Source organism: Plectrocnemia conspersa, unplaced genomic scaffold, assembly GCF_051122295.1.
Source record: "Plectrocnemia conspersa isolate PC_06_02 unplaced genomic scaffold, ASM5112229v1 ptg000008l, whole genome shotgun sequence".
Classification (NCBI taxonomy): domain Eukaryota; kingdom Metazoa; phylum Arthropoda; class Insecta; order Trichoptera; family Polycentropodidae; genus Plectrocnemia; species Plectrocnemia conspersa.
Window position 1 is genome coordinate 17975224 of NW_028277172.1, and position 16693 is coordinate 17991916.

General features: G+C 33.1%; 1 protein-coding gene and 1 long non-coding RNA gene across 13 annotated transcripts in view; one reads left to right on the top strand and one right to left on the bottom strand.

Moving 5' to 3' along the window:
- The window catches only part of mrj (DnaJ heat shock protein family (Hsp40) member B6 mrj), an 83271-nt gene that overhangs the window by 3598 nt on the left and 62980 nt on the right, over window positions 1-16693 (bottom strand). For 4 of the 12 annotated variants that reach the window (XM_088189244.1, XM_088189239.1, XM_088189243.1 and 1 more), the window contains 4 exons: window positions 6423-6506; window positions 2222-2315; window positions 2043-2152; window positions 1725-1859 (listed from right to left, as the gene is read on the bottom strand). In XM_088189244.1, coding sequence (XP_088045370.1) covers window positions 1725-1859; window positions 2043-2152; window positions 2222-2286 — 310 coding nt within the window. In that variant the 5' untranslated portion in view covers window positions 2287-2315; window positions 6423-6506. Of the gene's footprint in view, window positions 1-1724; window positions 1860-2042; window positions 2153-2221; window positions 2316-2523; window positions 2612-6422; window positions 6507-16693 lie in introns of those variants that run through there. The other 8 variants (XM_088189245.1, XM_088189242.1, XM_088189249.1 and 5 more) reach the window with 5 other exon arrangements.
- LOC148233224 (uncharacterized) lies at window positions 5943-13740 on the top strand. Its single transcript, XR_015810325.1, has 2 exons — window positions 5943-8615; window positions 8696-13740. It is a non-coding gene; the product is annotated as an uncharacterized LOC148233224 (long non-coding RNA).

Genomic DNA, 16693 nt, shown 5'->3' on the forward strand with positions numbered 1-16693 from the left:
GCTTTCGATAGAAATACTATCTATTGATTTAGGGTCTCATGTTACATCTTAGGTAAAATTTCAATGCAGTTTCTTCGACTAGCATCAGAAGATAACAAAACTACTTTATTATATAAAACTTAGAAAAATTGAATTGGTGAATATCTCGGATAAATTCGTTAACCAACCTGATGTCTTGTTTAGCTATTTAAAACACTAAAATTATTTGAGTAAAAGGCAAAAATATTTGTTTTACAATATTTAAAAAAAACTGAAAGAAATCTACCTAATTCTTGAGGTCACCAATGATAGGACGGATTTTTTTTAGTAACTAAATGGTGAAATTCAATAACGATTGATAGTTCAACATGGAGATGCATATCTGTCACTCCAACCAGCACGGTAAATCAGAGGTATTGTCTAATACTTGAAAGACCAGGGTTCGAATCCTATAATTTCTATTGTGTGTGAAAGATTGGAAGTAGTGATTATTGTATAATTATAATTCCAATCGATCAACACAGATTAGGTTTTCCTAGATTTTCCTAATCTCACGGTTAAATATTGTGATATGTGAGCTATGTCATGCATAGTGACTTATATTTAATGTAAGCTGAAATAATAATGTATAATTTAATAAAATGATGTCTCACTACTTATTTAGTTGTCGTTGATTGTGTTAATCCTGTTTTAACGTATTGGGTTAACACCCGTCAAGTAGAAACGGAAGACTAACAATAAATACATGTAATATTAGACTAAAAAGTTTTGAAACTGTACGAGTTTTGTAGTACCAAGCAAGTAATAGTATCAAAAGTTTCAAAAGGTGGATAAAATAGCTTCACTTTCGAAGATGATTCATCGATCAATGTTCTGCAATTCCAAATGAACGAAGGGAGCACTATATTGTAAAAACAATACATGCAATTTTCATTATGAAGCACCATTGACCTGCAATCGAATCAAAACCACATTGACTTTTGAGTACATTTTTTCTAGAAATATCCATGCACTTTCTGAGCGCTGAAAAAAATTATATTGAATGCCGTTTAATACGTAGAGAAATAGTTCATTTGACTCACCCTCGTTTATATAGAAATCGAATATGAATGAATGAATTAATAAAAAAACTCATTTATGTTATAAGATAATCGTATTATAAACACGATCATGTTATAAAATAAATACATGCAGATGTTCAGTTCATTTAAACAAGTGAAAAATCTATGTTTGCACTTTTTATCCCTATTCGCTTCGATGTTATTTTTAGACATTTTATTATAAGTGTGTATAAACATGATTTTATTTGACAAATTAATTAATTAGTTCCTTTATACTCTAAATAGCATGTGATAGAAAAAAACGATTTACTTTGTTATGATAAAATTAGTATGCCATATTACGATATTATTGTTGTGAGAAAATGGATGATTTAAAATATTAACACATTAAAAACCCAAAAATAAATGCTGTATAGGATGTGTTAAAGAAATACTATCGTTTTATGATTGTTAGTTGTTTTAAATTGTCAAAATACATAAAAATTAGTTTACGGGTAAAAACCATTCCAGCGCTATTTATTTAAAAAAACAAAAAACACCGCTTAAGTCGTCACGCTTTGATTAATATTTATATTTTTTGATTGTTAAACGTGATAGATTAAATGGTGTTTTCGCTCGTTTTACGATAGTGCTGTTCTGAGAGCATAGAGAAAAGCCCGATTTTGCGTCATTAACTGTATGTACCGAAGAAACGATGGAAAGGCGTCTCTCCAAAGAACCCCTTGAAGGTAAAATGTCTGTGGCCATTGACTCCGCCCTTCGACTGCGAATACCTGTGCCCTTGCGTGCCCCGAGCATCATAGATTTTCCTCTTGCTTTCTATAATAACGAAAAGAAAATGCGCACGCGACGCGTGCACACGTGTCCATATTGTATGTCCTTACTCATTTAAAGAAAAAGAAATTATAAACGGTACGTATTTGAATGTGGCGAACGTCGCGCGTCTTTAACCGCACATTGTGCGACAATGTGATCGCGATCGCAACGGCGGATTCTACTTACCGTCGGATAAAACCTCGTACGCCTCGGATATCTCCTTAAAACGCTTGTTAGCCTCTTCTGGATTGTCCGGGTTCTTATCGGGATGCCATTTTAACGCCAGCTTTCTATATCTGCAATCGAAATAAAAAAACATTATGAAAAGCTCACTAGCTTACAGGTGGAACGTTGAAGATACTTACGCTTTTTTAATTTCGGCATCGGACGCCCCTCGAGCGATGCCCAGGGTGCGGTAGTAGTCAACCATTGTGCTGCTTTAGATACAACACAAGTTCCCTGCGAACGACAGACGAACGAATTAAATTCAAATAAATCATATGGTCGGCGGTCGTAAACATTTGGACCAAATTCGAGGTTATGTTTGCGGTTACACAAATCGAACGAAAAAATGTCGGAAAGCGATCGCGCAAACAATAAATCTCAACAATTTGCGCGTATATAATAAAATGTGTGCATTTATAAAACGAGTACGAATTGAACTTACAGCGAGCTGGAAGCCGCAAATATTGCAAACCGCGACCCGCAATTGGCGGCCGATGACAGCCGGTGCTGCCAGTGGTGAAAAATACGAGGTTCACTGTCAATGCCAAGCGAACGACGATTATTTTTATGACGTTGATTACGAAATTAATTTGCACGCAAGCGTGCGTGAGGTTTGTGGAAAATGCTTTTGCACCCACCGTAGATAGTAATCTGCGAGGGAAAGTCACCAAGTAAGTTGCAAATAAAGATGGAAAGAGTGTGGATCCAAAAAAAGTGTCAAGGGGGGAGGCATTATTTGCAACTTTTATAAGAAAAAATATTTGAGTTATAAGCTAATTTATACATACATATTCTATTCAATTAATTTATTTAATACATATATTAATCAACTCTCTGTTTTTATAAGTAATTCTAAAAATATTTCAACATAAAATAATTCTTTATATAATTTAAATAAAAATATGAAGATATTTATATGTACATCTAGCAATACACATTTTAATGAGTTAACACAGTGTTTATATCTCATACCCTATTATTAAAAACTACATATTTTTTAGAAATTTGCAAACTTAAAATGATTTTAATTCTAATTATTAAAATATACTTGATATTTGTATTAAATTTTTATATTTTGCACTCATAATCATCTTCATTATCCTCATCACAATTCAATAGCGTTAATTTAATGTTATTTGTGTGCAATTTTAATTTATCATCTATCGACCAACCATTTATTTACGCCTTTAAAACTTCACTTACATAATTAATTAATGATATGATACTCTTAAGAGATTAATTTTTCACATATTTTAAATATTCACAATATTATTTACATCATTAAACAAAGATAACATAATTTATTTATAAATGATATATTTATGTAGTTAATTATATATACAACTTTTTGCCTTCAATTTATTAAAAATTCTTTTAATTATATTGTTTAAAATGCTCTTTTTTAAAAAAATATCTATAAACCAGTAAAATCTGTATCAATGAGATAATTAATGTTCAGATTATAAAATATTTTTTTCATAAATCATAAATCGCCATTTTCTCATAAGCACGTTTGCCTCCACTGCTCATTTTTTGTTTGTTCAAATTATTCCTACATCGTTCTATAAGACTTTAGTTTTACATCACCAGATAAATAAAATCACTGAAAAAATCATCTACAAAGTCGCTAGACAAAACCCATCGATAATAATGTGTCACTATTTTTTCTGAATAGAAATTCTATATCTACCAATTCAGACTTTCGGATTGAGAAAATGGTCTTTGTTTTTAGTCGATCATATAGAAGTATGTTTTGTTACCAATGTCACTATGACAGATCACCCCATATGCCATCTTGTTCATCCACTGCCGTACGTCATATTACACCAATTGTCTAATTTAAAAAGTACGTTGTTTCTTCAATTTGTAACTTACCGACTAATGATATATGTTTTTATTTGTTTCTTAAAAAAATAAAAGGAGGAGGGGTAACTTATAGTATCAATGGGCGGTCTGTATTGAGTGAATCAGTCTGTTAGGCACTTAAAAAGGAGAGTGCGGCGATGTGGCGTGGGCGATCATCGGAGGTCTCCATGAGCAGACGCAGACGACGACTGTTTGCGAAAGACTCGACTGCCTTGCCGGACGCCCATGCCTTTGCGGTCGACAGATGCAACTTGGTTACATCTCTCCCAAAGTGATCGCAATCGAGATATCTCTCATTCTATTGGGTATGCGCAAAACATGGAGTTTAGATCAAAAAACACAAGAGAGAATCCCAAAACATGACGAATTCAATACTCGTTTATAGGCAAGAGATACACATATAGAAAAAAGTGTGGGCTTGTATAATTGTGATACTATCGACTATCTCGAGAATTTTAAGAACAATACACAATTCTATGCCCTAATTTAAATTCACCCCCACCCCTCCACCGCACAATACATTTAATTTGATATGTGATCTTATCTTACAATAATTAAAATGAGCACTGTAACAATCCATTACAGAAAAATTTACGAATATTTATTTTGCCTAAAAAAATTGTTCATTAGGCCTCGCAGCGAGATTATTAATGTTTTATTGCTATATAGGGAAGATTGACATTTTATTATCAGTGAGATAGTCAACAATTTTTTTTAACTAGATTTATAATAAAACGCGATTCAGTAAAAATATATAGCAAAAAAAAATTCAGATAGGAAAAAAACGTGGGAAAACATGAGATTAAATTATAATTAGATTTGTTTAATTGAATCAAGCTGAACTACCAGTCGACGCATGTTATACATGGACGTTTACAATAGAACTTGGCGCCGGCTGTAAGGTAATAATCACCGCCAGTAAACCGTCAAAACCGATAAGTTTCAAATATTCATTATTCATACATAAAAAGTATATACAGACGATAAACAATAAAAGCTAAAATATGAATATTTAAAAGAGCATAATTAATAAAAATTAACTTTTATTGGTATGAGATGAGACGCGGCTTGGTCTTAGTTAAAAATTTAACGTTAACTGAATGCGGGCGGATAAAAAATCGTCTAATTTAAACACAATGATCAGTAAACTTTTCAGACGCATAACTTCTTATTTATTTTTTGCTTAAACTGTCATTTTTCACAACAAAAATGCTGATGTTTAAATGAACAATGCGCTCGATATATTTTCATATTCTAACAATAAAAAACTATTTTCATTAAATTAAATGCTGACATTTATTTTGATGTCAGATACAAAAAATATTTTAACACAATTTGCTATTTCAATAACAGTAATAGAAACGTTGCTGTATTTGCAAATAATATATGTATATACCAAGGGTAGGCGGTGAGATACTTTCCCTCTCGATCGCTCGCGTGTTAAGTGACGAGAGTGAATGAGAGATAAGAGCATGCGGTCAGCATTGGCCATGACTTAAAAATAAATTAAAGCATCTATAAATTTTAATTAACACAATAAATTATTTCTTGATAAGTATAAAACTGTCGCAAAATACTTTTAGAAAAATTGGTATAACTTCTTAAAAAGTGGGAAATATAAAGAAAAAAATAAGGTATACCCCTATGTAAAATATTATTAACTCATGTCTTTTGTTGATTATGTTACAATTTGCTAACGCGTAATTATAAACCAAATGTCTTAGTTCCTAACAACGAATGACGCATATACGCGTTCTCCGGTTTTGACAGTTGAGAAAACGTGACGTATTAGGCCGCGCAGCGCAATGTTTTCAGATATTTTACTGATAGATAAGGAAAATAGAGGGATCAACTGGATTTTTTTTGTATTGCGAAATTTATAAAAGCCATGGCTTTAACAAAGTAATAAAGAAAGAAAACGTTTGTTATTGCAAAAAATTCAGAAAGACTTAAACACTTGTTGGGAAGTTTGCAAGAATAGTGGGCTCTACTCGCTTTTTTTATATTTTTCGCCTTTTGTGGATTTTTTTATATCAATTCACAGACTCTCAACAGTTTTTATAAAATCAAGATAAAATATTTTTTGTTATGTTAATTTATTTCGTATTCTTTAATTTATTGGTATTATTTTCTATATAAATTATTTACATTAAATCAATTTTTTTATACATATATAACTATGTGGGGTAACTTAAAACAGTGAAAGATCGACCACCGTACATGTACGGCGATACCGCTCAAAGGGTTAATAGCCCCCCGATTTACGAAAAATCATTTTATTTTAGATTCATTCAAAGTACTACAATGAAAGTAAGCGTATTACACAAATTCTTACGATTGATTAATTTCTCACGCTGAAACGACGCCTATCTGAAAGCAATCGATCCGTTGAGCGTGCGACACGAGTGTCAGAAGGGTGTTCGCGTGTCGCGGAAATCGTTTCACAGGACAAAAAATAATAAAATAGTAACTCACGTGTGTGTATAGAGATCAGATTGACATCAGAGGTCGCCCTCCTCTGGAGTCTGAGCGTGAGAGACGACGCCGGTTTTGCGAGAGCTGCGAACACACAAAAAGCACACAGGTGGTCAAAAATGAGCTACGATAAAGGTCACGGTTGAGGAGTACAACTAATTGCGCGAACGCTGTCCACTATACACTACATTTAACAACATAACTTATAAATTACAATGTGTTCTCGATAGTTGCTCCGAGCAGTTCGTGCGAGAGTATCCATCGCTTCTAGATCTCGAAATCAATTAGGCGCCGGAGCCGGTTCGGCCGGTGAAAGAAGCAGATTCCCTTTGACTATCAGACTGTATTATCGCTACATAGAAGAAGACGAATAAAAAAACTATGTTACTAAAAATCGCCGACAACGCGGAACGAAAGCGATTTCCATTAAGACGCCGCTCGTGGGATACGTGCGTTTTTATGAGGGGATCAGAAACCTGTTCAGTTTTTAAGATTTTAAATTTTGGTATAAGTGACAACCGACCCACATATTTTCCTCATAAGATAGTTTGAATCGATACGTTCGTTCGATACTTTGAACAACTATATAGATTTAAAAAATTCCGGTAATCAAGAATCAAGGATTTCCGAGTATGAATATATTGGTATATTTTTATTATTAATAAATAAGCTCTCTAGGAATTTTACAAGTACCATTTATTTATTGTATATATTATATACAATACATAAACGGTTGTTTTGGGACTTTTGGTGATAGTTAAATAATCTGCATTGCAATTTTACAATACGTTAGATTTTAATGGAAATGTTCCTAAACGTTATTGTGATGAAGAACGTCAAATATATTGTATTTATAGTTTAAGACAGCTCTGTTTACAAAAATATCTGAAAAATCTGTGGAAGTGGTCTATTGGCAACTGACTACTTTTCAGCATTACCAAGTGTCTTAATGTTACATTTTCCAGATCCTGTCCGTAAGAATTCCCTTATATAATAGTTTAGGCAAAATTTTTTTTAACCAGAAATACATTCGTCAAGGACCTAGGAATGGCGACAGTGATGGACATGTGGAGCGCTTGTCACTTTAACTTTCGGAAAATCGTAACTGACCAATAATAACAAGTAATATAGGAATTTCAATGGAATAAAATGGCGAGTGGTGCTCTAGATCCTGATATTAAAATTTAGAAACCATCCAGAAGCGTTCGATCAAAGACGATGATTTTCTAGACTTATTGTTCCAAAAGAAAAAAAATCCTCCCGTATTTTCAAAAATATTTTTTCCTACAATATAGTAAAAATGAATGAAAGTGAAACAATAAATCAGACAAAAAAGTTTTTTGTCTTATTGATTTTTATTAGTCGTAAACAACACAATAAAGAATCAGCGTATAAAGTATTTTTAGAAGTACCTGAATGTAAGGTAGATTGTTTAAAAGTTTATTATTATTTAAAACACAAAATATGCATAAACAGACATACGAATGTCAGAAAGTCAAAATTTGACCTGCTTGTTTATTATATTTCACAAAAAATATGAAGACGGCAATAGTTACTATATCTTCAAAGAAAGTGTTCTGACTCGTTCTTTGACTTGCAAAATTCGCAAGCATGTATCAACATCCAACAATAAAGCATTCAGTTCGACTATGAATGAATGGACATTTTTTTCGTTTTTTTTATTACCAATTGATAAAAAATAATAATGTTTTTTCTTTCGGAAACTTTCAATAACGGTTTTATCGGTATTGAATTTTTTTGTATAATTGCAATCCCTAGTCAGGATGTCAGAAAGGATGGTTATAAGAAATAATGATGTTTTCGGCTATGGCTATGAGAAGCTGGGACGATTTATGTGGGATGGCGCATATCTCTAAATAATTATTTCTGAATATTTTACTTCTCAAAACAAAATTTAGGTGAGTGTATATTGTTGTATACGAGTATATGTGCATGTTTCTGACATATAGTAAATGTATGAAATATTTTGTTATATTTCATTATGAGGCATGAAGTCAGATTTGTATTTAATAAATAAATAAAAAATGTTTTCTGCAAACAATATAATTAATTATGGCAATATAAATATCGGAATTACACTGAAAATTATGTTTTCTTAGATTTTCCTAATCTTATATTCAAACCGAATTTTGGTCAATTGAAAGGTGAAATAACAATTATCACTTCTCAGAAGTCAAAAATTCACGTCAAAGGCAATAAAATCGTGTCAGCGACGATTTTATTGCTTTTGACGTGAATTTTTGTCTTCTGAGAAGGGGTAATTGTTTTTTGCGCTCTCCTATTGGTAAAATTCGGTTTAGATATGCTTCACTCAAGTCGTAAGATTGTTACAAAAAAGTCTTAATTAACTGAGCGTTTTCACTGCAACGGCAAGAGCTTTTGACGTGGATGACATGGACGTTAAAATTATATGTCATAATACTAATAAATACTATGAATCTTGATTAAATCAAAGAAAAAAACACTGACTGGCTATCTTTTGCTCTGAATTTATTAAGTCTAGCCATGTTGTACATTTCAGGTATAAAAATCTCGAATAATGCTATTAATATTCTATCAATGGCAATCTAATTTTCAAATTGACGGTTACGTAAAACAGTACATAATAGAGTACACATGTTTATCAATGTTTTTTTTTGTTCAATGTGTAACTCATTGTTAGAGATTTTGTATATGTACGACCTAGCTTGATTTTAATCATCAGTGAGATTATGTAAATCTAGGAAAACATGGTCTGTGGTGATCGATCGGAATTATAATTATATGGCAATCACTAATTCTGACACAATGGTTCATATGGATTCTTTTGCTGATTAAATGTTTACTGCAAATTGGGGAAATCGGTGATAAAAGATGACGTTACAACTTGTTTTTTATCGATTTCTCGAAATGCAGATTTAATCGCAAAATTCGTGAAACAGTGATAGCCAAATGACTTTCCTAATAATGGTAGATGATCGAAAACCACGAAACGAAAGCAATTGAGAAAAATATAAAATTTAATTCGTGTTACATAAATTGTAGTTCTTATCACTGATCTAATTTGAAAAATTAAATACTTACACCTCATAAAATCTTGAGAATAAAACCATAACGATGTTAAAAAAAATTTTTTGTTATTGCAAAAAACCGTTTGATAAGATGTTAACGCAATGGAAACATTTGTGTTGACATAAAAAATAGTGGTCGATATTACAACTCAGAAACAGTTATATTTATTATTTATAGTAGAAACGTGGACTAGGAAACCGCATCTTTATACAAAGTTTTTTATCACGGAGCTTGTTATTATGGTTATTAATATTATAAACTCATTTTTTTGAGAAGGGTTCGACGTTTCGACTCTCATGTTTGAGCTATAATCAAGACCAGTAATACCTTTCAGGGTTAACGTGACATAAAATATAAACGTGTCGCTTGCAAACGAATCAATAAAAAACATGATTTGAAATTAAATCGATTTTAGTATCTGAATTAATACAGATAACCCTAAAAAGCATTTTTGCCATAGCTTCACCGTCACACATAAATTACAATATTGAATCACTACTTCCTCATACGTATTACACTGATAATAACTATGCTTTACAAGTGTCCTTCTAAAAATAGTGTTTCATATATTAAATACATTTTTACTGCAGCAGTACTTATTAACATGCAATATAAACTACTTACAGTATGTTTGCCTTACATTTATTTACTGAATATGCTACAATTTTTAACGTAAACATTGATAAGATTACACAAATGTGCGTGAAAAGTGCTCATCTTTCGAGACATTGCGAAGAGAAGTAAATTACCACGAAATATAATTTACTCATAATCAAATTTAATAATAAAACAAGTCCATATTTAATATTATAAAAAGCTGTTTAAAATCCGTTCAATTGATAATAATATTGTTGTATTGTATAAAATAAGACAGTATGTTTTCATAGAATAATATATTTTTTTAATTCAGACAGTTTAAAAATGCTCTATTTTATTGAATAAAAAACGGGAAATTACGATATAATCCTGCAAATGTCACTTGAATGAGACAAGCGTTTTTTTTTCCTAAGAACACCGCATTTCAAAATGGTCAAAAGCCGCAATAACAAGCGTCACAGCCGATATGGAACCGTGCATTATTATTTCGAGATAGGAATGCAATCCGCATCGTGGAAAGAAGAGGAACGCGTGACTCCCGGGAAAAGGCAAACGGAGAAAAATCGTGAACTCCCTCGTCTCCATTTTACCTTAACGCCAATCACGTTTTCTGAATTCTAGCCAAAATATAAATAAACTCGGCACGCTCGATAATAAATAATATAAAGTTAAAAATAGAGGAGCGCGCCGCGACGATAGAGAAACGAGTATTATTTTTATCACTCCACTCCGCGCGTTATTGTGCGATAGTGTAATAATAGTTCAACTTGGCGGCGGTTTTCCGACGAATTCTCACAGAAGAAACAATTCGCAAACTTATCCGTCGCTCAATAAATATTTTTAGCTCCGGATATCGGTAAATGTGTGCTGTCATCGTTACCGGTCATTGTTTCCGATTTTTTTCTGTTCAAGATGATGCGGCAAGAATGTGCACATGCTTCGTTTTATCAATGAAAACTCACCACACTCTGAATTACGCAAGTGCTATGATGATCATCTGCGTCAATGTTTGTTTATGTTTTTAATATTATATTTATGAAGAACGTATATATGCATCAACCTTCCGAGGCGAATCAAAATTGAAATTACTTCGTAATAGGAATTAACTTCGCCTTGTTCTTTTTAATGGAAACACGTCCAAAACTTCCCGATTCGAATTTAAAACAACTGGAAGCAATAAAGGTACAAAATTATATGGACGGAATTATTACGAGGCGGACGAAATGTATTTTCTACCAAATGATTATTTATGAAAAGGAAATTGTTTACACTCACAGATTTCATTACATACATTTGTTTTTATCAAATTAAGGTATAGCGGGGAAAAATAAATGATTACACATACATATAAAGCAAAAGGTTGGTGTAAATCATAAATAAGAAAAGACGAACATGGATCACCAAAAGTAATATAACAAAGCTGACAAAGGTTGATCTTTATAGTATGAGTATATCAACATTATCAACAATAGATATTTGATTTCCTTCATAATGAAAAATAATGCTTAGAAAACAATACATAGAAAATAATACAAATATATCAATTACTGTAAGGTTGTAAAAATTTGCTGTAATAATTATAAAAAAATTCTGTATAAATATTATTTTTATTGTATTTTTTATAAAAATGTCGGGATCATACATAATCGTTAAAAGAGTCTCATAACATTAATTAGTCCGTACCCCTGGGATTTTATAAGAAACGAAGTTTTTCTCGTCGGCCTAAGCAAATGATATTGCGTATCCAAGCGGACGTCTATTAAACGGTACAAAATCAGCGGCGTAGCGAAGGGGGGTATGAACCCCCACTTGGCGGCATTTTATGTAAATTAAATATAAAATTATCTTGCTTTTTTTTCTTGACAAAAACCCCCCCTTGGCAAAATAATGACTACGCCATTGGTATCAATTACCAGTTTCAAAGCAGTTGCATAAAAATACAAGGCTCAACGTATATTTTAGCTGAACAGGTACTAAGCGCAGCATTCTCGGATTACACATTTCATAGAATGACGACGTTGACAATTTTCACCGAATTCAAATCTACATAAAAAAAACAGGGACGTGATTTCAGGGTGGACAGGGGGGGTATATTCCCTTCTTTGAATTTGGACAGAAAAATGCATGACATTTAATGAAATACCATGAATCTTATTGAAATCGAAATTTAATTTTTAAAAATCGAACTCTGACTGGCCAACTTTTGCCCCTCCCCCTGGAAAATTTTGAAGTGATATCCATAGAAAAGAGTTTTCTAAAAAATATAAATATAATAAGCGCCATTATCACTTTTGCCACTCGCATTTTATGATCAACAGGAAGAAGGTTATATCCTATTCCAAGAAGAACAAGGATAGAAACTTTCATACTACTGATAATGGTTTATATTGAAGTACAAATTCTTAGATGTAATGTACAGTTTAATAGGTAAATTGAACTATTAACGGAAAATTATGTGGCAGCAGTTCCATCAAGTGGCAATGACTTAAAATAGTTGAACGCGCGATTAGCCGCACATGCGGTAGGTCGCGGCTGCTGTTACGGAGCCGTAAACATCAAAGGCGATTCAGAATGCCATAAAGTCAATGTCGGAGGTCACCGTTTCGAAAATTGGACGGCGCAGACTCGGCGGCGTCGACCTGAAGAGAAGAAAATAAATTAGTCGAGCACGTTCTTTAATTAACGCGATTGAAGGTAAAGAGCAATTTGGGCCGATAAAAGGAGCCTTCGTTTGCCGAAGGATGACGAGATGATGGTACTCTGCCCCCGCGAGCGGCCGATCCAAAGAGCGGCGTGGGATTCATTCGGCAAAACCTGTTGATTGTCCGCAATTGCGTGCGAAAGGACATTCGACCCCGCGACAGATTCCACAATGAGTCGATATCTGCAATCAAACAGTGTCACCCAAAAGCGGTATTTATAGGCGGGGAAGTGTTATTTTTGAGTGGAAACTCTTGGCAGAATGCCTCGAGAGTGCCAGAGTGTCGGGGAGGGAAGAAACCGGAGGAATGGTCGAAATTATTTACGGCCCGTCGCCGAAAAACGCGCGGCCCGCGAAAGTTAAGAAGCAACAGGTGAAAATCAATGTAGATGAAATATAAAAATCAATTATCGACGCTATTATTCCATTATCCGTGAAAACCTACGCGCGTATACCATAAGCCATAAATGCTATTGGCAGTTGGAAAAAACTTAAATATTACATTGAGCTAATGCATGCAAACATCATTGAATTATGTGGCGAGTCAAAGTCAAGAGAAAATTAATAGAAAAACGTGTCGAGGTCAACAAATACATATGAACTCAGGCAACAAGTATTAATCTAACATTCTTTCTATTACCATAACTAGTAGTTGTCGTTTAATTAAAAACCTCAATTATATATATTTTTAGAATCTTTTAAATTCAAATTTTATAATATCTCGGAACAAGCTACTTCATGAAACAAAGCCAAAATGCTCGGAAATAGTGTCAGTTTTCGAGAAAATTTTTAAACCATTTCTCGAAGAACATATCCATCGAGAATTCCCATAAAATGTTTTTTATTAAAAATAAAAATCATTTTAATAAAGTCACAGCTACATTCAGAGCAGGTAGTGAGAAAAGCGATTTTTAAATAACAACCCTAAAACATTGTTCGACAATTGGCAAGATTTCGTGCACTTAGTATTGTTATACGTGTCATTTAACGACTACAATGGTTTTGCTTATAAAAGACCGCCCGGAAGACTTGCTATTAGAGGGATTGTTTACTAGTACAGGCAATGGCCCAAACAAGTCTCTTTCATTCGTCTAAGCTTTGTATAAAGAAAGGTATAAAATAATCGACACTTGCTCACATCAGCATTCAAAGAGCATCACTCACTAGATTATGTAACGAAGAACCAGCATAGAGAGACACAGTTGTGTCCAGAAATTAGACCACCCTGCACGTACCCATCATGCCTAGAAGCTATTTAGTGAAATTGACGCACTGAGCGTGAGAAACAAAACTAATGAATGTACCAATTAATAATGCAACGACTGAACTTTGGGGATGCTTTTATAGGTACACATGCCATTGTGTTGATCATACACCTCTACTAGATCGTCGTTGCAGCAAAAAGTGGGTGAACATAATATCTTCATGACCATGTGTATGGTTTGAGAAAATCCAAATTTTTTAATAAAAAACTCGGCCCAATTCTAAATTTATTTCTATTCAATTCCTAAATTCCGCTTTAATCATCTTCATTTTCATTATTCCCAAAAAGTATGAGTGATATTTTTCTAAACTTGAGCATTATACTCGCCCCATCATTGGTTGATCCAATATGTTTTTTTTTTAATCTATAATAAATAAACTTAAATGGTGTTCTACTTTATCATTGGGTAACATAACACGAGTTAAAAATTCTAACTAAACCGAAACTAATCATTTCATCATCGTTTCCATGTACATTGATATTTAAATACTTTCGCATTTTCACTCGTCCACTGTATTGTTGGCTTTCTTTCAACTATTATTTAAAACTTTTTTGTTTCATAAAAATTATGAAACAAAAAAGTTTCTGATATTTGGGCAGTTCATAATCTGAGTTTATGAAACTTTCTCGAATGGAGATAGATTTCGTAATTACTTTAATCGATATATTATCAAACACAAAAAATTGACAATATGCATACGGTCTTTTTTTGCTTGATTTTAACCCTTCAAAACAATGATTTAAAATCAGGATTCAATGATTTATAAATTTCGTCGATTCATATTAGAAAATTATTGTATGAAAAAAAATACCAGGACCTCAGAAAAAGTCTTATTTTTACAAATAACAACATAAGAAATTCATTCAGAAATATACAATTTGGACTCGAACTCCAAACCACCAAGGAGCAGCCGCTTCTCTCTTTATGTCAGCCCTCGTTCAGCGTGACGAGACCACTGGATCCCTCGAACGTGATTAAATTTGTTGTACAATATGAAGTAAAGGATGATCCAACTTTGATTTTCAAACTTTATTATAAAAAAAAACACATTTTTTATTAGTAATCGAACATTTGATGGATTTAATTCATTATGAATAACAATATCAATTAAATGGCCACATATTTCGAGCGGTATCTCGGCTAGAACTTGGCGGATGTTTAGGTGCCCTGACATTACGGTTTTGTCGGCGTAGACACGACTCTTTGTGTATCCCCACAAAAAACAATCTAACGGAGTTAAATTGCATGATATCGACGGACAGTTGACGCCACCAAAAAGAGAAATAATGAACTTTTCACGCAAAATATGAAAAGTTGAACACGATGTGTCTCGTTGAATATCTTCGATTTAGTGACAAAAATAATCGGTTAGTCAAACCTTTAATGTTTTCAAAAAAAGTAAGGCGCAATGATGCCGCCTCACTACAATTCGCACCAAACAGTCACTTTTTGGACATGTAATGGTAATTTTCTTTGTCCCATATGCGGAAATTTTGCTTATTAACATATCCAGAGATGATATGATGACACCAATGACTTGTTAAAGTAAAAACTATTAAATATATCAAAATATCTCTTCTGTATAAACACTAGGCGACGAACCCGAAACTACGTATTAAGAATTTATTAAAATTCAAAAATCAAATTCAACATACAATGAGATCTCCCACACTCCCATCACTTAATAACCTGACCACGAATAAAGTTAACATTTATATTCTCCAAACGCAATGTATTAAAAGTCTAGAAATGGTTATATTATTTATTAAAACAATCAAAAAAATATTTTTATGTTTATATAGCATAAACATCTTCCATTGCTGGATCCATATGTGCATATGTTATGGGTCTATTCAACTTTTGGATAAATTCTTCCCAACTGAAAAAAAATATTCAATTCCAATGTTACGATCCCTAAATTGTCATGCATAGTTCGAAAAAGAAAAAGAACTCGCGTTAAAACAAGTTTCTTTAGTCAACCCTTCTATTATATAAGGTAAAAGTTTATAAGTAGCACATAAATATATACAAAATAATGGAACTGTAGAGAGAAAACGTCACCGTCACCGTCGACGTCGAAGAATCAAATCGATATGCATCGAACACATGCGCAGTTGCATTAAATCCATCGAAACGAGATGAGGTAATTGTTAACGTCGAGTGGGTGTAAAAAAGGACGCGATACGGAAAAATCTCACGTTCGGAGGTTCGCGTGTAAAAATAAATTTTCGATGAATGAGTTCAACAAAAAATAAGTACATGCTGCTACTACTACTGCACGACACATATACAACATAACGTAAACACAATGAACGGGCGAGGCGTGCACGCACCTAACCTGGCTGTAATAATGTGATGATCGCTCACTATTATGATGAGACGATGATGAACAGGCAATCGGTCGGTTAGATCAGCGACCGTCAGAGTGGTCCAAAACTGTTTTTGTCACTTATGTGTGGCTTCTGAAAAGACTTTCAGAGCACTAGGTGTCTATGACCTTTACGAGGAAGGGAAAATAGAGAAAAACGGGACTCGACGTGGACACAAAACAAAGCCAACGGAGCACGACGGACGGACGGACGGACACACAACAGTATCGAGTGACAAGGAGCATTCGCCACTATGTACTGCTGCTA